General features: G+C 37.8%; 1 protein-coding gene across 2 annotated transcripts; it reads right to left on the bottom strand.

Annotated features, from left to right (window-relative positions):
* Nucleotides 1–33: 33 nt before the first annotated feature.
* Nucleotides 34–27796, bottom strand: METAP2 (methionyl aminopeptidase 2). 2 transcript variants are annotated; one of them, XM_079714382.1, is made up of 11 exons: nucleotides 27500–27796; nucleotides 25622–25726; nucleotides 21673–21738; nucleotides 17869–17971; nucleotides 8207–8368; nucleotides 7265–7446; nucleotides 5933–6027; nucleotides 5596–5692; nucleotides 2031–2134; nucleotides 1410–1525; nucleotides 34–723 (listed from the first exon to the last, which is right to left on the bottom strand). In XM_079714382.1, exons 1-11 carry the CDS (start codon nucleotides 27648–27650, stop codon nucleotides 471–473), a joined length of 1434 nt encoding a protein of 477 aa, XP_079570508.1. In that variant the 5' UTR covers nucleotides 27651–27796; the 3' UTR covers nucleotides 34–470. The 2 variants fall into 2 exon arrangements, with proteins under 2 accessions (XP_079570508.1, XP_079570507.1); XM_079714381.1 differs by having other exon boundaries at nucleotides 25622–25729; nucleotides 27500–27775.
* Nucleotides 27797–27884: the final 88 nt, after the last annotated feature.

Genomic DNA, 27884 nt, shown 5'->3' with positions numbered 1-27884 from the left:
CTGTACAGAATTATAACCACAGACATTGAAATGTAGCTCTCAGATCTGAAAACGTCTTTATTTTTTAGAAAATGGATTCCAGGAAGGTTAAAAAGCAATACCAGAGGGTATAGGTGCAGAACTGGATGTAGTCATTCAAAGCATTCAATTAAGAATATGGCAATATAAATATCTGAAAAGCATCTCTTAGGTGTTTGAAACAAAATGTGTTAGGTCATTCCTAATTAATTGGAGCTTTATAGCATTTCCTAGACAGAAGGAAAACAGTTAACATTTCAAAGTCCTGAAAGCTTTTTCCTTGGTTAATTACATTAAATGGTTTGCCTTTTATCAAATTCCTTCCTTTTTAAACATGGATAAAAGTATGACATACGTCCACTGTTAAACAGACAACACGTTGCAAATTCTGGTATAATGTATTCCAACAAAGCTTAGAAAATAAAAGGTGTTGCGGTGGCTCTGGACTAAGTTTAATAGTCATCTCCTCTGCTGACAACTTCTTTACATGTTGGACGCAAAAGTATGGTATGTTCAAACTGCGCTGTATATGATCCTTTAATGTCACATAATGGTGGATATGGATCTACAATACCCAAGTCACACAGATTCTTCAGAGCCATCAAATATTTACTTTCTCCCAAACGATCCAGCCATCTGCGGCAGAAGGCAAGGGTGCCAAAGTTTTCATTGATGACATTTAACAAGTGTTTTGTTCTTGGAAGCCTAAGACAAGAAAATCCAAGATTAATAGTTGGCTAAAAAGTTAGCAACTCATTTCCCTCATTAAGGAAAACTCAAACCAAAGCTATGACTTCACTTAGTAATTAAAGTTCAAAAAACTCTTTTTTGCTGCCTCTTTCAACATTCAAAAACCAGAATGTATAATACCCAATTATAGATGGCAGATGAATAGGAGACCAGATGAAGGCTACCTTATATTTATGTGTCTATGCATGTGTGTGTTAAATTCCAAGTACAGACTCATCAATAGTATGAAGGTGGGAATTTCCCTTTTGGGGGAAATTTCGGCAGTAAGCTGAAAGACCTGAACAAAAAGTAGACACTTCAACCATCTCCGAAAAGTAAAAAAAGTAAATAAAAATATAAAGTTTACCAATGAGAAAATACTAAGAACAAAAACCTAGGAATGCCAGCAAAATGATAATCTCTGAAATTATTACGCTTGTTGGAAACTGGATATGAAGAGAATACTTACATCATTCTCATCTCAGTTAAAATTTTTAACAGGAGAATTTTTCTGCTGAATTATAGAAATCCACAGAACTTATTTTTAGGCCATAGAACTGTGCATTTATGAATGTGCCACTGTGGATGTCCGTCACACTTTTTAAAATGCTGTTAACTGGGAAGAGAAACTCATCAGTCATATAAAAACTACAGTTTCTCACCTTATTGGCACGTGTCCAACATCAAAATTTTTCATGTAATGTGAACATTCCATATCATCATGAACCACGCCTTTTCCTGTGCTACCAAAGGTTTCAATGGCATATACTTCTCCTTCCTAAAAATACATATATAAGGGTCAAGGGTAGAGAAGAAAAATTCAGAAATTCAGAACTAATTACAATTCCCATCTCAACTTCAGGCTGAGGTAGTCCCAATACCTGGCAGTCCTTATCTACCTTTTCCTGTTTTATCTCCTTAGCACTTTTGGTCTTTGTGTCATCTATTAAAATGTAAGCTTTACATAAGCAGGGAATTTTGTTCGCTACTACTGAATACATTCCAGTGCCTACTAAAGAGACAGGCACCTACGAGATGCTCAGTAAATATTCACCAAGTGTTGAATGAACCTTTGACATGCCTCAATTCCACAGCTGACTGAGCCCCAGTCTGACCAGACACAATCTGCACACTCACACAGCCCAATTCCTGTCAGGGTGAGTATGGACGGCAAATTAATTTTGTTCAACATACTATATACTCAACTACTACTACCTTCATAGTTTGGTAGAAAAAAAAAGTCAAAATGCTTCACAAAAGAACAGTGTTAATGGCATACATACCTCCATTCTTGTTGCCTCTCCTCCTTTCACAATGGGCACTGTTTTCCCAGCATGTATTCTATATGGCCCAATTGAATGGCCATTTAGATTACGGATTGGTTTCACTGGCATAACAGAAGAAAAAAAAAGTTATTCAGGGTCTCTAAAAGCACAAACAGGTATGGCTCTATTAAATAACCCCACATTAAGATAGTTAAATATAAACTGGAAAACTACTGAGATATTGCAATGTTACTGATTAAAAACTACAAGGAGTAGGGAAAATGATGGAAAAAGAATAAACTATGTGATGAGGACATGATGGGGGTCCATCTAGGGAGTTACTGTTAATAAAAATACAGTCATAAAATATCATGTCTATAAGCATTACAAACATGAAAAATATGTATTTTCATGGTTATGGACCAAAAGGTAATTTGAAAATGACGATTCTGTGTCAAAATAATAGAATTAAGAAACCTTAAATTTTATTATTACATCAACATTTCAAATGTTAAAAAAGAAAATCTAAACAATCCCAAGGTTCTGGGATCACTGATAGAATAAACAAATTGTTGAGTACATTCACACAACGCAACACTTACTCAACAATAAAAATGAAAAGCTACAGATACACTGACCTGAAATAAAACCAAATGAGCAAAAGGCGGCAAAATTATATACATACGGTGCAATTCCATACACACACACAAACAGTTCAAAATTAAGCATAATTAAACTAGTGTTTAGAGATGCATAATAAATGGTAAAGACAAAGAAAAGGAAATGCCAATCCTTAGTATTCAAGACAGTGGCTTATTAGAAGAAGGCTTCTGCAACTGAGAAGGGGTATATAGAATAGGGGGGGGCTTCTGTAATGCTGGCACTATTCTTTGTCAAGGGGTAAGGTACATAACTTTTACAATTGTTCAGCTGAAGTTTTACATTGTGTGTATATTCAGTTTTTATTATATTCCACAATGAAGGTTAAAAGAAAAAAATCTAGTTCTACAGTGCTAGAATCTTCAGTGTGAGTTACCATTCTTCTAGGGCAGAATTAGGTAGCAAGGTTTTTTTTTTCAAATCTTTAATAATGACAAGCATATTACAAATTTAGGGGGTGGTACAGAAAAATAAGACTCTTAATTAGCTCTTAAAAAAAAAACTTCCTTCTGGGCTTCCCTGGTGGCACAGTGGTTGAGAGTCCGCCTGCCGATGCAGGGGACACAGGTTCGTGCCCCGGTCCGGAAAGATCCCACATGCCGCGGAGCGGCTGGGCCCGTTAGCCATGGCCGCTGAGCCTGCGCGTCCAGAGCCTGTGCTCCGCAACGGGAGAGGCCAAAACAGTGAGAGGCCCGCGTACCGCAAAAAAAAAAACAAAAAAAAACTTCCTTCTTATATAAATGATAAGCTAAATTTATTTTAAAATTCAGCAAGCATTATTATTCCTCTAACACCTGACAAACTGACTCCCCAGGCCAACCAAAAACACATTTAAATAAAAAGATTTCTTAGCCATACCAACCTAACACATATAACTAAGTTACATAGAAGAAGCAGGGCTCGGGGGTATCCATTTTTATAGTATACAGGTTGTGCACAGTGGCAGGCTAATTCTGGAACGAATGGCTATAAAGGTAATTTTCCAATTCTATAGCTTCTTGATCAAGGTAAATAAAACCACTCCCTTGATGGCCCAGCCCAGTTCTGTTATGTGGTTTTTGGGAATTGCTTCTTAAAGTTCAGCCTACAGTCCATTTCTTCACCTTCCCAATATCATGATTTGTCTATACTCTTTACACTTAAACCAGTAAAAATGAATTCTGTCACCCTCAACTAAGAACCCTGATCAACAAAATAACTGGTATAAAAAAGGTGGGTACCGAAATAATAGAACCTAAAATGTTGCATTGGCTTAGTGGAAGAGGTAAGAAAGTAGATATTAAGGATTCCAACACTGCAGGCTAGAACTGTTATGTGGTGACTAAACATTAAGTCAAATTGTCACCTAATATACCTTGAAAGGCAGACCACATGCCAACCAAAGTTGTAGAATTAGGAGAAAATAGAAGGGAAAGATGATTTGAGAGAGACGTGAATACGTATTTGTTGTGGCACCGATCTCAAAACTGGGAGTGGGAAACAACAAATATTTGTTGAATACTAATAAATTCCAGGCACTGTCATAAAATTTATATTTCTCAAAAACAAAACAAAACAAAACACGGTATCTTGAATCCTATTACAATCAAAGAAACCTGGGTTTCTTAGAGGGACTTCCTTGGTGGTGCAGTGGTTAAGAATCCGCCTACCAATGCAGGGGACACCAGTTCGATCCCTGGTCCGGGAAGATCCCACATGCCACGGAGCAGCTAAGCTCGTGAGCCACAACTACTGAGCCTGCGCTCTAGAGCCCACGAGCCACAACTACTGAAGCCTGCGTGCCTAGAGCCCAAGCTCCGCAACAAGAGAAGCCATGGCAATGAGAAGCACACGCACCACAACGAAGAGTAGCCCCCTCTCGCCACAACTGGAGAAAGACTGCGTGCATCAACAAAGACCCAATGCAGCCAAAAATAAATAAAATTAAATCTTAAAAAAAAAAACTCTTTAAAAAGAAACGTGGGTTCTTAGAGGTGACAGAATTTATCTAAACTCAAAGATAGACCTGCCTAACCCCAAAGCATGTTTTCTTCATTAGCCCGTAACACCTCCCATCCAAGTGTGAGAAGTCTTAAGAATTTTTGACTTGTACACACGTTCACAGGTTTAAGGATCTGCAAGAGAGCAACAAGGACAGGCTCTGTGTCAGGTTTAAGAGGAAGAACCACTGTGCAGTTGGTAGAACACCACAGGCCAAAAGTATCTACAGGGGAATGCAAAGAATGGTGAATGATGTGAATTTACTGAGGGACAAGGAAGCGTGAGAGTCTCCATGCTAAATTAGATTACAAAGGAGTCAGGATTTGGTTAAAGGAAATGTAGGAAACATTCTATAAGAAAGTTTTTAAGACAGGAGTTACAGAGAGCATGAGCACAGGTTAGGAAGGAGAATGGTGGCTGGAAAGTGGTCAGATAAACCCTGGGAGTTGGAGAAAGGCTGGACTGACAACACCAAAAAGCATAGGTGATTCTGGGATTGTGTACACAGGCACTGGCTGGGAAAGACTAGGCAGCAAGGGGAATAAGATTAAAGGAAGGACACACAAGGAATTAACTGGCCTCTAAATTTTGAATTCAACTTAAAAAAAAGGTGGGGAGAGTCATCAATGGAAAGGGCCTCTGGCTTCTGTCTGAGCCTGTGATTAGTCACAGAAAATCTAGCCTACATTTCAGCCATCCTGGATAAATCCCCAGGTGTCTTCTTATCAGCTACCAGGGTAGATGTCAACAATTCCCACCAGCTAGCTACCACAGAATTCCTACCGTGAACAGGTCATTTCCCTTGTTTTTCCTCTTTATGTTCCCAATTCCCAAGAGATAAAGATGAAGCAGCTAATCTAAAGAAAGAACTCGCTATCTTGCAAAATTATTTCTGCCAAGGTCACAGACATTTCAAAATAAGATGCATTTTTAGAGAACATACCTTGATATGTCTTCCCATCTATTTCAACTTCGTAGGATTCCATAACTTCTTGGATGGCCTCACCAACATCACATAGACGGACATCGATTCCAGCACACTAAAAATAGAATCATGTATACTCTGTTATTCAAAGTGCAGAATTTTATAGCAACTTAACTTCTTAATATCTTAAAATAAGGGACAAGCAGAAATGACTTCCTCTATAAAAGCCTTCCATACACTGTATTACAATAACCCACTTAAAACCCTAAGGGTGGTGGACCAGTCTTACATAACCCAAACAGGTTATAAAGTGCTCAAAATATGTTGAATGAAATGGTGCTTACAGTTCACATACCTTTATTCCAGTGTTAGTGGCATCTTTTACAGCTTTTAATAATGTATCATATTTGGGATTAAAAGTGACAGTAAAAGCGCAGTCAATAATCCTACCTGAAAGAGAAAATTTGTCTTTAAGTTTACTTATCAGCTAGTCAAATGATCTACTTTATAGTATCTACTCTATTAATTAACCTTGCTAGTTAACAGAAACATAAAATGATGGGCTCAAATGACGGCAGCACATCAAGTACCCAGACAGCAATCATAATCAAAGGGAAAAAAAGTGTAAGTAAGTTATACAAAGGTTTTGAAATGAAAAAATTAATTCCAGGGTTGGTATATACTACTTCAAGACAGCACCAATTCAATATTCACCCAGGCAGTTATACAAAAATATAAACAGAAACAAATCAAAGTGAGAAAAGCCTGGGGAACTAAGGAAGAGCACGGTGGGCAGAGAAAATGTATAGGTCCACAGGACACTAACCATCAGACTAGCTTCTCCAATTTAGTAAAACCTCAGGTAAGTATTTAAATCTAAGCTTTGCTTTCTCACCTGTTAAGTGTAAGTAAAAGGTACTTACCTAACAGGGTTTGGGAGAGAATATAGAAAAGTTAACAATTATACATAAAGGTTGGTAAACTCAAAGGTTCTAAGTAAATGTTTTTTGTTATTATATGAATAAAAAATGTCTACAACAATGAACTGAATGAGGTGTAAGATTCTATTTTTCATGCCTTGATACAATAGGTAATAAACCTCAATTACCCAATAGTTTTCACTGTACTCCACTAAGTAAGATGCTTTAAAGTAAATCTCAAAATCTACCTCAACACAGCTCTACTGAAGAGTGAGGCATCAAGAAGAAAACGTGGGCTTCCCTGGTGGCGCAGTGGTTGGGAATCTGCCTGCCAATGCAGGGGACACGGGTTTGAGCCCTGGTCCGGGAAGATCCCACATGCCACGGAGTAACTAGGCCCGTGTGCCACAACTGCTGAGCCTGCGCTCTTGAGCCCGTGAGCCACAACTACTGAAGCCCGTGTGCCACAACTACTGAAGCCTGCGTGCCTAGAGCCTGTGCTCCACAACAAGAGAAGCCATTGCAGTGAGAGGCCCTCGCACAACAACGAAGAGTGGCCCCCGCTCGCTGCAACTGGGGAAAGCCAGCGCGCAGCAACGGAAGACCCAATGCAGCCAAAAATAAATAAATAAAATAAATAAATTTATTTAAAAAAAAAAAAAAGAAGAAGAAAACGTGAGAGTTCAGTATCTACAGCCCCACCCAACAGGGCCAAGAGTAGAGTTTTCAGGAGGAGGGTGGAGTGGGAATTATTTCTAACAACTCACCACTTATATGTGTTCCAAAGTCTATCTTACAGATGTCATCATACTGTAATACTGTTGTGTCACCAGCATTGGGAGTATAATGGGCAGCACAGTTATTCAGAGAACACCCAGTAGGAAATGCCAGGCCTGCATTTAATCCATTCTCTTTTATTAACTTCCGTGAACAGTCTTCCAACTTTTCACTTAAAAAAAAAAAAAAAAGAATTCATTTACTTTTATGTTCCTACCCGTATATACCTTACAGCTCATCAACTCCAGAAAGTTTACTAAAACTCTTAAATTACTTTCTGGGAGTAATCTGAGCACTTTCTGCATGTGACTAAATAACAGTCCTTTGACGTTATGAACACAGTAGTTCATCTCTAAAAAATAAAGATAATTTAATTCCACTAGAAATCTGGAGAAACAGAAAAACATGATCCACTTTCAACTTGATTTACCAGGAAATAAGATTCTTGACTTAGACTGATTTAAATGCTGATTACATTTTATTTTCTCAATGCTGCATGTTTTGAATATTCTTGGGATCAGAGTATTAAGTTGCCCTATAGCTTATTATTTCTCAAGGGGAAAGCTGGAGAAATAATTACTTTTATTGATTTCTTCATTGCATTATAAATGTTTTGTGTCCCAGAATTTTAATTTAATACGATTTACTGGAGAGCAAAGTAACAGATTTCCAAACAGAAAATAAGAATCAGTAATGTGTACATTTGTACACATGAGAGTACATGAGTACAAAATAGGGTGAATGAAGTTGCAAATGTCCTCTTACGGTTTCCTCATTACATCGACACTACAAGAATTTAGAAGGTATTTCTAGAACCTTCACTTAAAGTTTTTTGGCAAAGCATTACATAATGAAAGCCAAACATTACAATTGGAGAGTTAGCTCTAAACAATTTTTTTTATCTTGTTCTTACAAAAACATATCCCTTTTACCAGATTTCTATCATTGTCATCCCAGGCTTGATCCAGCTCATGACATATTTTCTAACTTGTCGATGTGCTTCTGCAGCTTCTCGAAAATCGTTCCAAATCTCTTCACTAGCTTGATCTAGTGCTTTCTTTTCTTCACTTGTAGTTCTCCAAGCAGCTGTTCGCCTTTATAGTATGCATAGTATAGCATTAGTCATTTAATAAACAGAAAAATAAGCATAACAGCTGAGATAAAAATACACTAAGATATTTTGGACAAAAAATTATATATTCAGTTTCTTTTATTAGAAGTCGGCAAAGTTTCTGAAATACAAGTACAACCAAACCTAATCAAGTTAAACCTTTCATAAGACTCTTAGAAAAAAAAAATCCTCAAGTGAGATTTTATTCATAGTCAGAGGGATTAATACCCTACACCACATAAAATAACACAAAAGTAGAGAACCAGAAAAGTCAGAAAAGAGTCCTAGAAACAAAGCAGAGGGGAGGAAAAAGAGTCATCCTTCCCCTTGAGCTAATATAAATTTTAAGGATGCACCAAATATTAACATTTAACTTCACCAACAGGGCAAGTACTAACCCAAAGACTTGACCTGGCAACCTGCATATACCTTACTCAAAACATAAAATACTATGTGCTTTTGCAGGATTTTTCTAATTGTATATATGTTAGAGGTAATCTTCCTTGAAGGAGATGGCTCATATTTGAAAACTGCCAAGGATAACGAACAGATTTTTATATTCAGTATTTGCAAATGAGAAGATCTACTGACTCCCTTTTTTTTTTTTTTTTTTTTTGCGGTACGCGGGCCTCTCACTGTTGTGGCCTCTCCCCTTGCGGAGCACAGGCTTCGGACGCGCAGGCTCCTCAGCGGCCATGGCTCACGGGCCCAGCCGCTCTGCTGCATGTGGGATCTTCCCGGACCGGGGCACGAACTCGTGTCTCCTGCATCAGCAGGCGGACTCTCAACCACTGCGCCACCAGGGAAGCCCTACTGACTCCCTTTTTAAGCAGTACATTTCAAAAACAATAACTGCTTCAAGTGAAAATCTTTTTTAAAGTTACAGCTTTCACAGATTCTTAAGCAATACTGAATACAGAATTCACAAGTCAGTGATCACGGAAGTATAAATTATACTTAGTATAAGAGTGATGCCTTCAAGAAATAACTCTTATTTGGCTCAAAGCCAGTGGTCAGCAAACTATAGCCTGCAGGCAAATCCAGCCTGGCACTTGTTTTGTAAATAAAATTTTTTTGCAACAGGACTTCCCTGGTGGCACAGTGGTTAAGAATCCACCTGCCGGGCTTCCCTGGTGGCGCAGTGGTTAAGAATCCGCCTGCCAATGCAGGGGACACAGGTTCGAGCCCTTGTCCGGGATGATCCCACATGCCGCAGAGCAACTTAGCCTGTGCGCCACAACTACTGAGCCTGCGCTCTAGAGCCCACGAGCCACAACTACTGAAGCCTGCGTGCCTAGAGCCCGTGCTCTGCAACAGGAGAAGCCACCGCAATGAGAAGCCTGCACACCACAACGAAGAGTAACCCCTGCTCGCCATAACCAGAGAAAGCCCACACAGAGCAACAAAGACCCAATGCAGCCAAAAATAAATAAAATAAAATTAATTTTTAAAAAAAGAATCCGCCTGTCAAGGCAGGGGACAGGGGTTCAATCCCTGGTACAGGAAGATCCCACATGCCGTGCAGCAGCTAAGCCCGTGAGCCACAACTACTGAGCCCACGTGCCACAACTACTGAGCCCACCTGCCACAACTACTGAAGCCCACGCGCCTAGAGCCCATGTTCCGCAACGAGAGAAGCCACTGCAATGAGAAGCCTGTGCACCACAACAAAGAGTAGCCCCCACTCGTCGCAACCAGAGAAAGCCTGTGCGCAGCAACGAAAACCCAATGCAACCAAAAATAAATAAACAAAAATAAAACTAAAAAATAAAAAGTTAAAAAAAATTTTTTTTGCAACATAGCTATGCTCATTCATTTATATGCCATCTATATCTACTTTCATGCTACAACAGCAGAAGTGAATTAACATTCAAGACCTGAAATATTTACAATATGACCCTCTACAAAAAAGAGTTTACCCAACTGCTTTAAACTACAGCCCCCTAAGTTAATGCCCCAAAATGCTTTCAGAGTTTCTCTGTGTCAGCATCAAGTTCATTATTATTACTTCCTATTGCAGCAGCTACCTGTGCCAACATCTACTTCCTCTGATTTGCTACAAAGGCCCAAAGGAGCTGTCCTATGTGAAATTGAGGGTATTTAAGAGTCACAGAGGCTTCTATAGCTTATTTACTGTTTGGAAATATATTTTGGATCTATCTACTGATGTTATTAGAAAACTGAAATATTATCAGCTTAAGGTCAATTTTAAACCTCTTACATACTTAAATGTGTTATCAATTACTTTTATAGGAACAGTAAAAACCAAGAGGCAACTTGTAATCAAAGTATTCAAACAAACACCCTCAGAGCAGAAAGTAACAGGATAAGATCCTTTAAAAAGTATATTCTCAAGATGTGACTCAACCTTTTTCAGCTGCAGTACACTTACAGTTGCTCACTCCATGCCCGGACAGACAAGCCACAATTTCCTGACCTCTAGTTGTAACTCTAGCCCTGTCTCTCCCAGAAGTCCAAAAATCTTTCCTGAAAACCAGGAATCCAAACATTCTAAGAATAAATCATTCTTAGGCACAAGAGTACTAGCTTTATTCTCAGATCAATCTTTAAGCAAAATAAATCACAATTCTTCATCTTTTTACATGGACCATAATCCTGGCACATATACCTACAGCCACACCTGACAGTAAAGTCTGAAAGCACCTTCTGCTTCAAAAGCCAAAGATTTCTGTGGAAAGTAAAAATATCAACTAATATTTACTCTAGGGTGGTAAGATAAAAGACTATGTCCACAGGGAACTGATGGATATTACGCATGTAGGGATGTGAAAAGGGAATTGGTCATTATCAATTCCCATTTCGTCTCCTCAGTCCAACCCTTAAGATTCTTCAAATCGACTTCTTATAGGTTAAAACATAAGTGTAATTAAATTTCAAATGCTATTTGACATTTTAGAATCAGAACATAATACAATAAAGATACCCAATACTGAAATCAATAGATCTCATGACTATCTTACACTTCTGAAGGTTGAATGGCTCTTTTTTTTTTTTTTTTTTTTTTTTCTTTTGGCCTCAGGGTGGCATGTGGGATCTTAGTTCCCTGACCAGGGATCGAACCCGCACCCCTTGCAGGGGAAGCATGGAATCTTAACCACTGGACCGCCAGGAAAAGTCCCTGGCTAACTCTTAGAAGCAGTGGATTCTTCAAAAGATTACAGAATGTTCTGCATTGTTAGTAAAGAACTATCAATCAACTGAATTAAACAAATTCTTTTGCTAAGTCTTCAGTTCAAGTTGAAAGTCATTAGAGATATTCGAGAGCTTACTGCCAGGGTCTAATTACAGGCCCAAATGAAAGAGAAAGATTATGAAGGAGTCTTCCCTTTACCTAAATTAGAATTTTTGACAGTCTATTTAACAAAAATTTATAAATAAGATGAAAAAAATCATTCTAAGTCATACCAATTATTCCAAAAGGCAGTTAAACTGAGAGTCAGGTGAGGCATGCTTTAAAAAAAAATTATGTCTGTAAAACAAAACTATCAAAACAACTGCTTGAAAGAGAATCTTTATAGGAAGTGTTTATAGAATATATAGGGACTTCACTGGTGGTCCACTGGTTAAGAATCCAACTTCCAACGCAAGGGACATGCGTTCGATCCCTGGTTGGGGAACTAAGATCCCACATGCTGTGGGGCAACTAAGTGCACACGCTATACTAGAGGGCCCACGTGCCGCAATGAAGAGCCTGCACGCCACAATGAAAGATCCCACGTGCCGCAACTAAGACCCAACGCAGCCAAAAATAAATAAATAAATATTTTAAAATAATAATAATATAGAGTATGTAAATTCTTCACACCCCTTGATATTTCTGAGTCTTTTTAATATTTCATCATCTTTACTGGTGGATGTATTAAAAGCAGAAAAATATAAGTAAAACCAAAAGATACAAAGGTATCTATTAATTTCTAAGAGTCATGTTTCTGAACTCACTGCAGATAACTTAAAAGTGATTATACATGCATTCTTAAAGCACTATATGACACATTTACAAAAACCATTTAAAATGCATATCTATAAAATAAATACAGGGCTTTGCTGGTGGCGCAGTGGTTGAGAGTTCGCCTGCCGATGCAGGGGACACGGGTTCGTGCCCCGGTCCGGGAAGATGCCACATGCCCCGGAGCGGCTGGGCCCGTGAGCCATGGCTGAGCCTGTGCTCCACAACAGGAGAGGCCACAACAGTGAGAGGCCCGCGTACCACAAAAAAAAAAAAAAATCTTTAGCCCAGAAATAATTAAGAATGATGCAGATATGACACCAATTCCTTCCTCTGGAAATTGGTATTTAAAGAGAAAAAAAAGGGAACTCCCTGGCAGTCCAGGGGTTAGGACTCTGGGCTCTCACTGCCAAAGGCCTGGGTCCAATCCCTGGTTGGGGAACTAAGATCCCACAAGCCACGGAGCATGGCCCAAAAAAGAAAAAAAGAGAGAGAGAGAGAAAGCATGTTTAACTGCCTATAAGAAGAAATTATAGTTGATCCCCAGCTGGCTAAGGAAAATTCTTCTTATAGAATAATGTCAGCAAATAAATGTAGAAGGCATGACAGAATTAGAAATTCACCATTATTAAGTCCTCACAAAATAACTGATAAAGCAAGGATCATCAATGGATATTAAAATAATTAAGTGAAAGGTTTTTAAAAATGGATTTTCCAACAGTACCAAAGTATCCCACAGATTACCTGGAAACTGCAAAAAGAACAAAGTACCTTTAAAAAAGAAACAGCTGGCTGTCACCAAATTAACCAAGTGATCAAATACAGTAAAACTAATAGTAAACAGTGGTTTTAAATCACAGGCAGAATTAAGGAAATTTTTACTTTCTTCTTTTTGCTTATCTGTATTTCCTAACTGTCCTAAAATGAACATGTATTGCTTGTAAAATTAACAAGTGTCTCAAAAAATTGCCTACTGAATTTAGAAATATATATCAAGAATTTCAAAATAATTCTTTGTTCTATTTCTAGAGATCTAGAAAAAGGGAAAAATCAGATCCAATTAACGTACCAAGATGTTCATCACAGAAATTTTCCTAGTGGCAAAAAACTGAAAACAGTATTACTGTTCAAAAATAGGGTAACAGCTAATAAAATTATGCTAGATACAGAACAGAACAGCATTATAGCTATTAAAACTGGTTTCAAAAAATTTTAATGACACAGGAAATGCACGCAGAATGTTGAATTTTTTTAAGGAGCAACAACCATCCTAGTAAAAACTGATTAAAAAATCATGGATTTCCACACGTAAGGAAGATGTTCCTAAGGAATGAGATATTTACATTCTCAAAATTCCCACAAATTACTAATTACAAGAGGAAAAACAATAATGATATAATAGAGAAACTGGTTAATACCTTATCCAAGTGAAAGAAATTGACATCGTGTGCCTTCGTATTTGACAACCCTGAAAAGGACACAATATCTACTTATCTAGTAACCCACCCCAAAATGCACAACCTACTCTCAAATACTTCAGAAAAACAGTATGTGTACAGATTCACCAATATAACATTTTTCCACATTTGCCTTCTATCTTTCTATCTTCCAAGGAGAAAATGGAGTGTTATTTGTATATTATACATAAGTGTCATATTCCACTGAGATTAAGAATGATAAAGCATATGTGACAAAATGTTAAAGATACTCTGAGAAAGGTACGCAGGAGTTCTGGGTACTAGTCTCACAGAATGGAATTACTTCTGTTAAGTATGAAATTACTTCAAAATAAAAAGTTAACATAATGCACTCAACCTGGGTGGCAGTTACACAGGTAAGTTCTTTGTAATAATTCATGTAATTTTCAATCAAGGAAGGCAAGATACAAAACTATATTTAATACTTTACCAAATCCGTAAGAATATTGATTGTAATCTATTTACAAGTAGTCAAAACTGATTATATGAATCTCAAAAAAATTGAGATTTATTAAAGAACAAACATAACCACAGTATCTTAATTTCTTTTGTATTTCTCCAGGACAGCACACAACGTTGCTTCCAATACTTTAGAAAAGTATTATCCCAAGAGATATTATAATATATAATTAATATCTTCCTGTATTGTTTCAAAAACGGAACTTATTCCACCTATACAATGTTTAGTTTGCATTAGAAAATGATAGCAAAAAGGAAAAGGTAGTTTCTAAGATTTACAAAATCTCAATTATTTTTTCTTGTATTGAACATTACTTCAAGTGTTCCACCATATTCATGTTGTTAAAAATATTAACAGTGTGTTAACAAGTATAGGAAATCTATGGCTTTCTTCCCCTTTAGCAATAAGAAAACAGAAATGGAAATGGGAATTAAAATATCTCATTCACATCAGTAACAAAACAATAGAACACTTAAGAACAAACTTAACAAAAAAGGGACAGGACCTACATTAAAAAAAAAATCAGAATAAGGTGGAAAATATATGACGACAATGGAGAAGTCAATGTGATATAACTGTCAGTTTTCTGAAACATACATAAATATGATGTGATTCCAATAAGAAAGGCATTTTTCTGTGGGTATGTGTATTAAAACTAAAAATATGACCAAAAGTAGCTGAGAAAAGTAAAAAAAAGAACTGTTTGGTTGGGTTGTGTGGCAGAGGAGAAACAACTGACTTATCAAACTATCAAAATAAACAGCATTAGTATAGAAACAGACAAATAGATGAGTGGAATAGAATAAATAATACAGAAATTGGTTCCATTATATAAGGTAACAGACTTCCATTATGTAAGAATAGTATATGGGGCTTCCCTGGTGGCACAGTGGTTGAGAGTCCACCTGCCGATGCAGGGGACACGGGTTCGTGCCCCGATGCGGGAGGATCCCACATGCCGCGGAGCGGCTGGGCCTGTGAGCCTGCGCGTCCGAAGCCTGTGCTCCGCAACGGAAGAGGCCACAGCAGTGAGAGGCCCGCGTACAGCAAAAAAAAAAAAAAAAAAAAAAAAAAAAAGAGAATAGTATATGGCAAAAGTGGTCATTCAATTAAATAGAATGAACTACTTCAGAAACAATTCTAGCACAACTAGCTATCCATTTGAAAGAAAGTAAAATTAGCACTCCCAACCTTAGACAAAAAACTCTAGACCAATTAAAGATGTAATAAAACAAAAAATTAGAGTTTGAGAAAATAGAAGAGACTGCTAGGAACCCAGAAGTACAAAATATGAATATATACTGTTATATAAAATCTTTAAATGTGCATCAACAGACAAATGGATAAAGAAGATGTGGTACATATATACAATGGAATATTACTCAGCCATAGAAAGAAATGAAATTTGCTCATTTGTAGAGACATGAATGGACCTAGAGACTGTCATACAGAGTGAAGTAAGTCAGAAAAACAAATATCGTATATTAACACATATATGTGGAATCTAGAAAAATGGTACAGATGAACTGGTCTGCAGGGCAGAAACAGAGACACAGATGTAGAGAACAAATGTATGGACACCGAGGGGGGAAAGTGGGGGGTGGGGGTGGGATGAATTGGGAGATTGGGATTGACATGTATACACTAATATATATAAATATAAATAGATAACTAATAAGAACCTGCTATATAGCACAGGGAACTCTACTTCACTTCGCTGTACAGCAGAAACACAACGTTGTAAAACAACTATACCCCAATAAAAAATAAAAGTATAATCTTTAAACTTCTAGCCAATAATCAAAAGATGCTCAAAAATCACTAGCAATCTGGGAATCATAAAGTATTAATATATTCTTTGATTCAGCAATCCCACTCCTGGAGAACTATCACATAACAAACTGCCAGCACATAAGGAGATATATATGTGTATTCCCAAACACATATATGTATACATACATATATATGTATATACTTAAGAGAGATTTTATTGCAAATGGTTTACAACAGCAAAAAAAACAACAAAGTGAATGCTCATCAATTACAAAACGGTGGAATAAAGTACGGTATATTCATGCCACAGATTATGAAGCCATTCAAAAGAATAACAGAGCTATTCTGATTGACTTAGAGGGACTTCCAAGATGCAGCCCCGATGAGAAAGGCATGGAGGAGGAAAGTGTGCCTACGATTCTGTTTTTGTAAACAAATAATAACCAAAACAGTCTCCTTACACAAACAGAGATAGATGTACACATACATGAGCATAAAACATATGGAAGACTACCTGCTAAGTGGTTACATGGGTCGGGAAGGAAGAGGAAACAAGCAAAAAAAAAAAAAAAAAGATTACATTAAAAAGATTATATCACATCATATGTACTATGAAAATTTATGTAATTAATATAAAACTGCATGTTTGTGACACTTTAAAAATAAATGTTTTAAGACAGGGATAGTGACTGATGTATTCAAATTCAAAGAAAAGATGCCCATGCCATAAAATATAACATCATGTTCCTTTCTAAGTTTAAAGAAAAACAATGATGTCTTTACAGGTCAAAGAAACAGTGCTACAGTAGAAGCTTTCTTAACCAACTATTGCAACCACTGGATTAACCAATCAATGCTCCTGATCCCCCTGTAAACCATACAGACCAATGCCCACTGTAGTCTGAATACTAGTGGCTAGGTTCCTGTTTTGAATAATAATAATAGCAGCTAACACTTACCTAATGCTTACTATGTGTCTGTCACTCTTCTAAATGCTTTACATATTATTATTCCTCACAACAACCCTATGAAGAGCTCATTTTATGGATGAGGAAATGAAAGCACAGACATGATAAATTACTTGCCCAAGTCACAAAGCTAATAAGTGTTAGAACTGGGATTCAAATGCAGATAGTTAGGTCCCAGCTTCCAGGCTCTTAACTAGTCTACATAATGCCACTTCAAGTGTCTGCTAACCAAATAAAATGCATTCTTTCAGAACACTTCCAAGAATCAGGTTATCTGTGCCCAAACCAGTGTAAGTCATCTGTACTTGTTATTGTAATTATGTAGTTTAATTATACATTACATAAAAAGAATTGTTTCTATGAAAACTAAATTGACTACTCAGAGAAGTTTCAATAAAGGCAAGTCGTCAAAAAATACTTCTGTCAAATGGAACTGTAAATGATTTCAGGAAAAAAAACAATGTAGATATAGGCATCAGCCCGCAGATTACTTAGTTCTTACTGTTCACAGAAACTCAAAATGGAACAGACCAGACAGTGCATTATGGATTCAGCCCATGGAAAAAAAAAAAGTGGAGTTCAATGCAATCCATGCTCAAAGATCAAGAATGATGAAAAACAAATGTTTGTTTTAAGTTAACTTTTATCAATAAAGATTAACCAACTACTGGTCCCAATTATTTTGGATAAGAGGGCTTCTACTGTATCTTCTCTGCAACAAATTCATAAGCTTTTTTATTAAGGTAGTGGAGCAAAGCCCTAAGAAAAATCCAATCTGCTTTATTGCTAAACTACAACTTTCAAAAGTCAAACTGGAAGTTATTTGATGATCCTTACCCATCTTGTGTGGGTGGGTACTCGCATTCTTGTCCTTTGGGAAATACACCATTAGGATACAGGTCACATATTGGAACTGAGGGAGGGTCTGTTTGAACTTTTGCTGTGAGATACAAATAAAGCATTAACTTCTGTAGTTAAAAACAAAATTAAGCAGTTAGCATTAGTTTTTCTCAGTTCCTAATAGTTATTATATGTCCTGACTTTAAGGAACCTCCCTGGTATCAATTTACAGTTAAAAACAGAAGATATTTCAACACAATAGCCACCTCCTGATTTATAATTAATTACTTGGGAATAAAAATATTCAACTCCTCAGAACTTCATTATGTATTTAAACAGTATATGCCTTGGCACAAAGAACACTTCTAATGTTTTTGTCTTCATTTACTATACTGGAAATGGAATAGCATACAGAGGCTGGCTTTTGCAAATAAAAATCAAAGAAGCAACAGGAAAATAAAAAAGAAATCCTATAGCGATAAAGTAAAAATATAAAGCTATTATGTATTAATAAAATAGGTAAAAAACTTATTCCAAGGGTATATTATGTATAAAAGTTAGTATACATCGTATGTATACTATGTATACATACATACTTAGTATGTTAGTATGTATACATATCCCAGGGCTAAAAGACTTTAGGTAGCCATATACAAATTTCCAGATACTTGAAAAAAGTTACAGTACTTAGCATATGTTTTAAGGACACATTATTTCCCAAACTATATTCTAAGACACCAGTGTTCCAAAATGCTTTTTAAAAATATTTAGAGATGTGTCTTCTAAAAATCTGTTTAAATGCGTAAGAACTAGTTCTTATATAGTTCTTATTCTACAAAGAACTTTCTTTTAGTAACAAGTGCTGTATCCAAGGAATGTCAGGAAGTTACATAAGACTTAATTTATGCAATAATATATGACTTTCAATGTATACCTGCAGCATGTAACAACTACTGAGTTGAAGTGTGTGGTTTTCTTTTGATTTTAACCAGTCTTATGGGTTTTTATCTGAAATTTTAACATATATTTTATTTTTTTGTTCTGCAATGGGAAACAAAAGGACGCATATAAAGAAAAATTTGACACTTTACTGAGCCAAATCATTTATCTGCAGAACCATTTTTTGGTTCCCTCTTTTAATCTGAATATTCAATATTTCACAAACACCCACCATTTTCCTCTTTTTTATGTAATGTTTAGAAGTGTCCTATGGACAAATAAACTTGGGGAATGCTGTTTTAGGTTCCTCCGAAGAGGAAACGTTTAGAATTTGAAATCAAAAACGACCTTAGAGGTCATCTAATTTAGCTTCACACTCAAATCCAGGAATCCTCTAACACCCTGACGGATGGCACTAAGTGCCTGACAGCGGAGGCAATCACTATTCCCAAGCTAAAATACATTCATTTGGGGAGAACTGTAACTGTTAGAAAGCTCTTCCAACACTAATCTCCCTGTTACTTTCATCTGTTAGTGCTACTTAACTCCTTGCAGTTAAAAAAAATTTATTTTTCATTTCTACTGCTTCCTTCCTCTCTATGATGAGAAACCACTTTAAGGGATGTGGTTCTTAACACTTTCACTCATATTCATCAACCTTGTCAGTGTTCCTTTTAAGTTGGTACTAGAATTGACTTCTATTAATAGTTCAAATAAGGTACAATTAGTATAATACACTGTTGATTCTAAAAATCCTACTGCTACTGAAAGGTTAAGATTCCTAGCTTTTTGGTTCACACTGTATAAGCACTCAAAAGCCTTAGGATTCTATCACCTTACACTAACCTTATATATGCTTATTTAAATTTCAGCTTGTTAATATTAGCCTATTGTCTCAGTTTTCTTTTGAAATCTTGATTTCTGTCAGCCAAAGTATTATCATCCTCAGCTTTATATTTCATTTACAAATCTAATAAAGATGGCTTTTATCTTGTCCACAAATTATTAAGACAAAATAGTTAAAGGACTCAAAAAGTTCATTAGAGAAAAAATAAAGAATTTGTCACTGAAATAAGTTGAAGCCTAGCCTTTACCACTTATTAGCTGTGACTTGGACAAACGCCTAAATGTGCCAAGCCTCGGTTTTCCTCATCTACAAAATGAGGAACTAGATGAAATCTTGGATAACCTTTGAAACTTATAACGTACTATGTCCAAGTTATTATCTAAAACTATGAATAATTATAAATATCTGTATTGCAGTTATTGTTAACTATCACTTACAATTCTCTCACTTTATAGATGAGGAAAATGAGGGCAGTAAACTGCCCCTGATTACAGTATTTGGCTTATTTCATAAGTGATTTATGACAGCCTACACAAATAAGAGACATTCAAAGTAAATCAGAGAGCAAAAATCAAAACACAGAAAGAACCTAAAATAGAACCTGAAATAAGGCCAATACAAAACCAGATCTGGCTCTAAATCCTCTAGTAGCCAATACCAAAAAAAAAAAAAAAAAAAAAAAAAAAAGGCTAGGTTATTTGCATAGTCCATGGTGCTTCTGCAATAAAACACATTAACTACTCAGGAAAAGCACAATTATTCTTGATACTAAGACCAGACAAAAAAGGGTCTCTCAAGACTGCTCATAAAGAAATATAATGAACAGTAAGTTCAACAACATCCTCAGAGGAGACACAACAAAGGCTGATGGCATCACAATAAAACATCTGTCAGTGGAAGAGTTCTACCAAGGGCAAGTACAAAGCAGCCTCTTAACGCTCCTCCCTGCTTATCTACCTTCATTAGGAAGCAATTTTAGAGTATTTGGAGAAATAGATCTTTCTTTCTCAAGCCATTCTCAGGTAATACGTCTCACAAGCACACTACAAACAATGTTTGAATGGAAGGAACATGACATCATAATACCTGGAGATTCCTGGAATGCAAGTAATCTGTGCTCATTAAATATAGATTATGCTAGGGGCAGAACTGACATCCTGATTAGAAGGATCTAACCAGGATAGATGCCTGACTAGAAAGAAGGCTATTCCATCTCCACCTAGAGACATATCAGGGGAATGGCTGGCAAAGCCAATAGGTTTCTTAAAAAAATAATTTAAGTATTTCAACCCAGAGATAAAAATGAAAGTCAAACCCTCAATATTCTCATTCATAAAATTTCAGCCTAAAGATTTTAAAGGAAGGTTTAGCCAGACACTCAGTGGTCCCCAATAACCAAAGGGCATCCAAGATAAGAACTTGTTCTGATTCTCAACCCAACCTTTATTCCCCAATACTATACAGTCTCCCCTTAGTCTCCCTAAGAGCTTCAGGTCTATGAAGATGTTTGGTTATATCATTTATAGAAACAAAATACAAGAAGGATCATATTTTAAGTGAATTTGAAATACTACAATACATGTTATTAATAAAAATTCACCATACACACAAATTTTAAATAATGGGACTCCTCATTAAATATTTGTCAAGAATCTCGTAATACCAAAACTGGCAGATGAACTGCAAACTATGTTTATCCTATTACCACTTGGTGGCATTACTTTAGTCATCACTGACATAAAGTTTTTAGGAACTCATCCCTAATGTGCAGTAAAATAACAACAAATTTATTATTAACAACCCCTGGCTGAATAACAGCTATGGAAAATAACAAGACTGTTAAACCAAAGTACTTGCCAAATAGCTGTGAGTTTCACTAAATTCTACCTCTATTAAGCCTACATTTATTTCCCTAACATATACCAGGATCTTAAGCAACTTCAAATCGACTCTTCAAACCTGCTGGTTAATAACCACTTCTAATGTGGCAAGTAGGATTAACTAAAGACACTAACATCCTCTCTTCTTCTTCTTCTTTTTCTTCTTTTTTCCAGTTGCTCCATCTCCATCACCATCTCCATCTAAGAAAAGACACGTCAAGATCACTTAAGCCTTGTAAGCAGAGGGACGAAACAAGCACAAGCAGACAAGTACACACACACACACACACACACACACACACACTGAGTGCATCTTAAATAGCATACGACAAAGTTGACCCAATACTCTTAGAATTTTGTATATTGCTAGCTTTAAGTATCAGAATTTGACTTGTGCAATCAAAAGCACTAGTAAACTTTACTTTGACTTACTCTACTAAAAGAATCTTTCAGATATTTTTAAGAGTAAAACATGTATTAAATAACATCTTTTTTTTAAAGCAAAGAAAAATCACTAGTGTTACTGAAATACCTGTAATAATGACTATATGACTTCATCTGAAATAATAATAGTAACAGTTTATTTATGCTTTGCAGTTAAACACCTGTATTTCATGACCTCATGTGATCCTAAAGCAACGCTATGAGGTAACAAGGAATGTTTAAGGGACATGACCAAGATAATCCTAACAGATAAATAGCAAAATTGAACCAAGAATATCACCTGATTCCTAATCCAGTGAGAGGTAAATGGGGTCTCATCTTTTAAAATATCTTTTCCTGGGACTTCCCTGGTGGTCCAGTGGTAAAGAATCCGCCTTCCAGTGCAGGGGACTCAGGATCGATCCCTGGTTGGGGAACTAAGATCCCACATGCCACGGGGCAACTAAGCCCGTGCACCACAACTAGAGAGAAGCCCACACGCCCACACGCTGCAACGAAGGGCCCATGCGCCGCAATGAAAGATCCTGCATGCCTCAAAGAAAGAAGATCCCGTGTGCCGCAACTAAGACCAGACGCAGCCAAAACAAACAAACAAACAAACAAACAAAATATCTTTTCCTGCATAGTTGTTATTAGAGAAAAAGAGTTCTTCTTTCTGGATCAAATTGTATACAAAAATATTTCTACTTTTCCTAGGTTCATAGTTTTCAGATTTTCAAAAGAACCCGATGACCAAAAATAAGAACTATTTCAAAAAACAGCTGGCAAAAGAATACACAAAATAGCCATGATCTGCCTGTCGGTTTTCATAACAACTTTACTTGAAGCTCAATGACCATACACTTAAAACTTTGAGAAAAAATAAAGAATACGATTATGACCAAGATTAAAGTGAGTTAAAATATTTTAAATAAAGATATCAAAAATAGACCTAAGTGTCTGAATTTCTAAAAATGCTGCTCAATAAATTTCAACAATCATTTCTGAAGTATGCTAATCTACCCACAAATAACTAAAATAACTAAGAGCAAATAACTAGGATATTCACTAAGCTTATTTTGGTAATCATTTTATGATGTATCTAAGTCAAATCATTATGCTGTATACATTAAACTCACACAGAACTGTATGCCAGTTATATCTTAATAAAACCAGAAGGAAACAAATAATGAATGAATAAACAAACGAACAGGAAAAAAATTGCTCAAAAGCTCCCTCAATGAATCGTCTCATAATGAGGGCAGTTTGCACTGCTCACTACACTTTGTCCTGCCCCCAAATGGTCTCTTTCATTTGGTTTTAAGTCCCATTCCTTCCAATGAGCTTTCCATCAGCATTCAGCCCACAATTCCACCTCCAAATTTCAATAATTTTTTTTTTTTTTCTGCATTTCGCGGGCGTCTCACTGTTGTGGCCTCTCCCGTTGCGGAGCACAGGCTCTGGACGCGCAGGCTCAGCAGCCATGGCTCACGGGCCCAGCCGCTCCGCGGGATGTGGGATCTTCCCGGACCGGGGCACGAACCCACGTTCCCTGCATCGGCAGGCGGACTCTCAACCACTGCGCCACCAGGGAAGCCCCCGAAATTTCAATAAATTTTATTGCAGATACCAGTATATCTTTCCAACTCTATATTTTGTCTCTCCACAATAATCAGTTTTCCTTTAGAAAAAAGACATTGAAATATTAGCTTTCCATCCTCTCAAAGACTTCTCACAACAGTTTAATAGTACTGGTTGATCCTGATTATGAAAATGAATTAGGAAAACGATGAACCCAAACTGGAGAAAGCTACTGATAATTCCTAAAATCTTCTTTAGTACACTGAAGATTTCCATTCTGACAAGCAAAATTTCCTCCTTCGACGTCAAGAGATTCATATAACTTTGCAGAGGTGCAATGAAACAAGGCAGGCACTCTCTTCAAATTAGCACTGTGATTGATATTCTACACACAGTGGGTCAATAGCAACCTATTATATTACCTTGAATTTACAAATACCTTTCTTGTTAAGAGTTCAAAATATGTTTATAATCTGAAGCATAAACCAAGGCAGAATGGACAAGAGATTTGCTTAAGGAAAAGGAAAAGCTAACTACTCCCTTGAATCTGAAACCAAGCAGGATACTGTGGGGCCTTCCTGGGGACAGACCCCAAGTCTCTCACCTCTTTTGTAAAAAAGCTTTAGACTCCTAGGCTCTCCCTGACTTCCAAAGAGCAAATTTAATCAGAGACATGAGAAAAATGCAAAAACAAAGGAAACACAATCAAACAAGACTAAATAATAATAGTCTGGCCATAAAAACAAAGGACCTTTAGTTTCTCCTCAAGGGCTACATATAATATCTTGAACCATATCCTGGAGTTGGTTTGCAGATACTAACCCCCCCACCAGGTGGAAAAAGTTAGCTGTATGCTGACCACCAGCACACAGACTCCAGATCAGTTGAAAACAGAAAACTAGTAACTGAGATTCCCAAAAAGTCACCCTGTTACTGCACAACCAACCAATCAGAAGAATGTCCACAAGCTGATCAGGCACCTGGCAACCCTCACCTCTAATGTTGCCTTTAAAAACCCTTCTCTAAAAGCCTTCAGGTCTTTTGGGCATGAGCTGCCCATTCTCCTTGCTTGGCATTTTGCAATAAATGCTGTACTTTCCTTTGCTGCAACCTGGTGTCTGAGTTTGGTAACAATTCTTGGCACATTTTTCCACTAAATTTGACTGTAAGCTCCTCGAAGGCAGAGAATTTATCCTTCTAAAGGAAAAACAACTGCTCTGCATTATCCTAACATGATAAAGTACAGCAAGTATTTGCTGCTAAGGACTGGAAGGCATAAGCCCAAGCTGGCAGTGCTTGAGGCAGAACAGTAGATCATAGCAATAGATAATTAAGAATGGGAAAGCCCTATCTCCTCTTCTGCCAAAAGAGGCTGTAAAAAAAAAAATAGTCCTCCTAACTAATCACTCCCTCCACTGTCTTACTGATAGCATCAATTCCTGCAATTCCAAGAGTTGTTGTCTTTAAAGAAATCTTTGGCAAAAGCTCCAAAATACCACAAGGATCTGGGGTCAGGAAATTCATAATAGATTTGAGAAGCACTCCAACATGCTCCTTTGACAATAAAGAGAAGTACCTTTGATAGAGTAAAAGGAATAGACTTGGAATCAGGTGCTAGGTTTGAAACTCTGGCTCTGTTATTCTACACAAACCAGCTGTGTCACATTGGGCAAATCATATAACTATCATTTCCTGTTTGCTTGGTTTTTGTGAGGGTAAAATGAGAATGGATGAAAGTATCCTAAGATAGTGCCTAGTACATGTTATTTGTTCAATAAAAGTTAGTTAAATAAACAGTCATTCAATTTTATCTTATTAATACTCACCCACTACTCGGCCTTTTGTTAAGTACATTTTTAAAGTTGAGATCTGTGTTATCTGAGCATTCAACATATCCAACTTTTTAAAGAGTTGCTAATAACTAAATACATTTTCCTTTTCATCTGTGACATTGAGGCTTTAACATCAGTTAAGTAAAACATCAGAGAATATTGGACTATATGGACAAATAAGCAACTCTGGTTAAAGAATGTCATATTTTCTTGCTTTCCTAACCACAAAAATCAAATTAACCATTTACCTTCATCGTCATCAACTCTTTCTTTCTCTTCCAATGCTTGTCTTTCCAACTGTCTTGCTACCTCATCAACCGAGGCTCCTGATTCTTTATCAGGCTCCTGTTGCTCTGCTGATCAAATATAATAACATACATCAAATCTAATAAAGATCTTCCCACTAGAATATGTTCTAAGGATTCTAAAAAACACGTTAAGTCTTCCTGATAAGTGTTCATAAAACAAAAGCAGAAACATTACTTGAAGGAGAATAAAATTTATTTAATGACAGAAAAATCTTCCATATCTAAGCGGTACTGCCCATTCAACAAAATACTCATTACACATTCTCTGTGCTAGGAGCTAAACTGTAAGTTGTTCTCTACCCTTAAGTAGTTTTAACTTTTTTAAAGTATTTAACAATTAGACTACAACAAATAATTTATTAACCAAGCAAGGACTTAAGATGGGCCATAAATGCTGAAGGCCTTAGTAAGAGGATTTCTGTGGAGCCCTGGGGGCTTCAGGGGTTCGGGAAGAAAGAAACTGTCAAGCCGGGCTGGGTAAAATAAAAATAAGTAGGAAAAGATATTCCATTAATAAAAAACAAACTTCTCCAACAGCTAAGCACAAGAGCAGGCCCTGCAGTAGAAGTGATAAGAATGTAGCTATAGGAGTAATATGTATGCGTAAAAAGAGGTAGTATTACGATGTAGCACATAATGAAGTGACATGCTGGCTACAGCAGAGAATTTATCCTGAGAGATACAACTGTTAAAGATATATTAGAGTCAGTCTGCTAAACGCCTTAAAAGGACAAACTGAAGGGTCTGGATTTCATCTGAAAGCCAGGAACTGCCACCAGACTATGTCCTGGGATTCAGTTTTGCTCTGGAAGCGTCCTAGCCCCTACAGCTCTCCCCTTTCAACTCCCATCTAATCAAAATTTCAAAAGGATACAGGTTAGCCCTCTCTAACCTCTCTCAACTCCACTTCATCACTTCTGGCTTCTCTACTGTCCTCTCACTCTTTCTGTGGCTGATTTTAACAGTACAAATAACTCTTCCTAAAACCAAGGCCTTGATGCAACAAAAACACTGACTTCTCACAATCAAACAGTTAAGTTTCTAACTCATAATATAATCCAACTGAAAGCTTTCAGCTGTTTTCCTTGCCTTCCCAGTAGATTTCAGAGAAGCTCCATTCGGACCCACAGAATATCCTACCCAGACTGCCTACAAGTGGCATCATAATCCAGGCCTAAAAGCCCAAAAGCTTGACGATACTGTGGGATTAGGCAGGTGAAGAGTCGCACCACCACCACACATCCTGCTATTACTACTCAGTGACAAGAGCGCGTGGGCATTCACACACATACACACCCCCCCCAAAAGGGCAGCGCGCCACACAAATCTCTCCGTAAACTGGGATGGTGGGGGGAGGTGCTGCTGAGGCCCTAAGACTCGGTTACTCCACCCCCAACCCTCAACGAAAATATGTCCCACGTTGCTCCAGCAAGGAGGCAGCAGTATGGGTCAGAACCAGATTTTTATGGAGGAGGCCAACCCGTGAGGACGGTGAGAGGGCTGGGCCCTGGGCACGGCTTCAGGTCCGTCGCCCCGTCTGCGTGGGAGCTAAGCGCCGGCAATGCAGGGGCTCCGGCCCAACGACCCCACAGAAGCTGAGGCACCCTCTTCTCCACCCCTCCCCCACCAGGTCCCTAATACCACGCGAGAAGCCGCCTCTCCCCGGGACTGGGAATCTGCAGCTCGGCCCGGACACACGTTCAGTCCTGGGAATCAGTCCAGGATTCTAAGTCCCTGTCCCTGTCAGCCCCGCCGGGCCTGAGTCGAGCCGTTCGGCCATCCCGGCGGGGACTGGGAAAACATAAAAACTCCCTTTACCTGTGGCAGCTCCTTTACTCTTCTTCTTCTTCCGTCTTTTTTTCTTGGCCGCCTCCTCAGCAGTAGAGGCAGCTCCCTCCTCCCTGTCGTCTGGATCCAGGTCGCCATTCAGGTGGCTCCCGCAGGACGCTGCCTCCTCCACACCCGCCATGTTGCCCGAGAGAGCGCGAGGAACTAAGACAGGGCGGCGAGGGCCCGCTCCTTCTTCACCCACCTACACCAGCGACGCCGGAAGCTGCTCTCGATGGTACGGGCGCGGGGAATGCTGGGACGTTGGAGGACTCGACTGTGAGGCTTGCGCGTGGAGCTGGGCCGGGCTCGCCTCAGGCGGGCGTGGCCGTGGAGGTCGGGAAAACCGCGCGAAACCTGACCCGTGCCTCGTCCC

Source organism: Hyperoodon ampullatus (genome assembly GCF_949752795.1).
Source record: "Hyperoodon ampullatus genome assembly, chromosome: 11".
In the NCBI taxonomy this organism is placed as follows: Eukaryota; Metazoa; Chordata; class Mammalia; order Artiodactyla; family Ziphiidae; genus Hyperoodon; species Hyperoodon ampullatus.
Note: the sequence above shows the minus strand (reverse complement) of the source record. Positions and strands in the feature narration are given on the sequence as shown.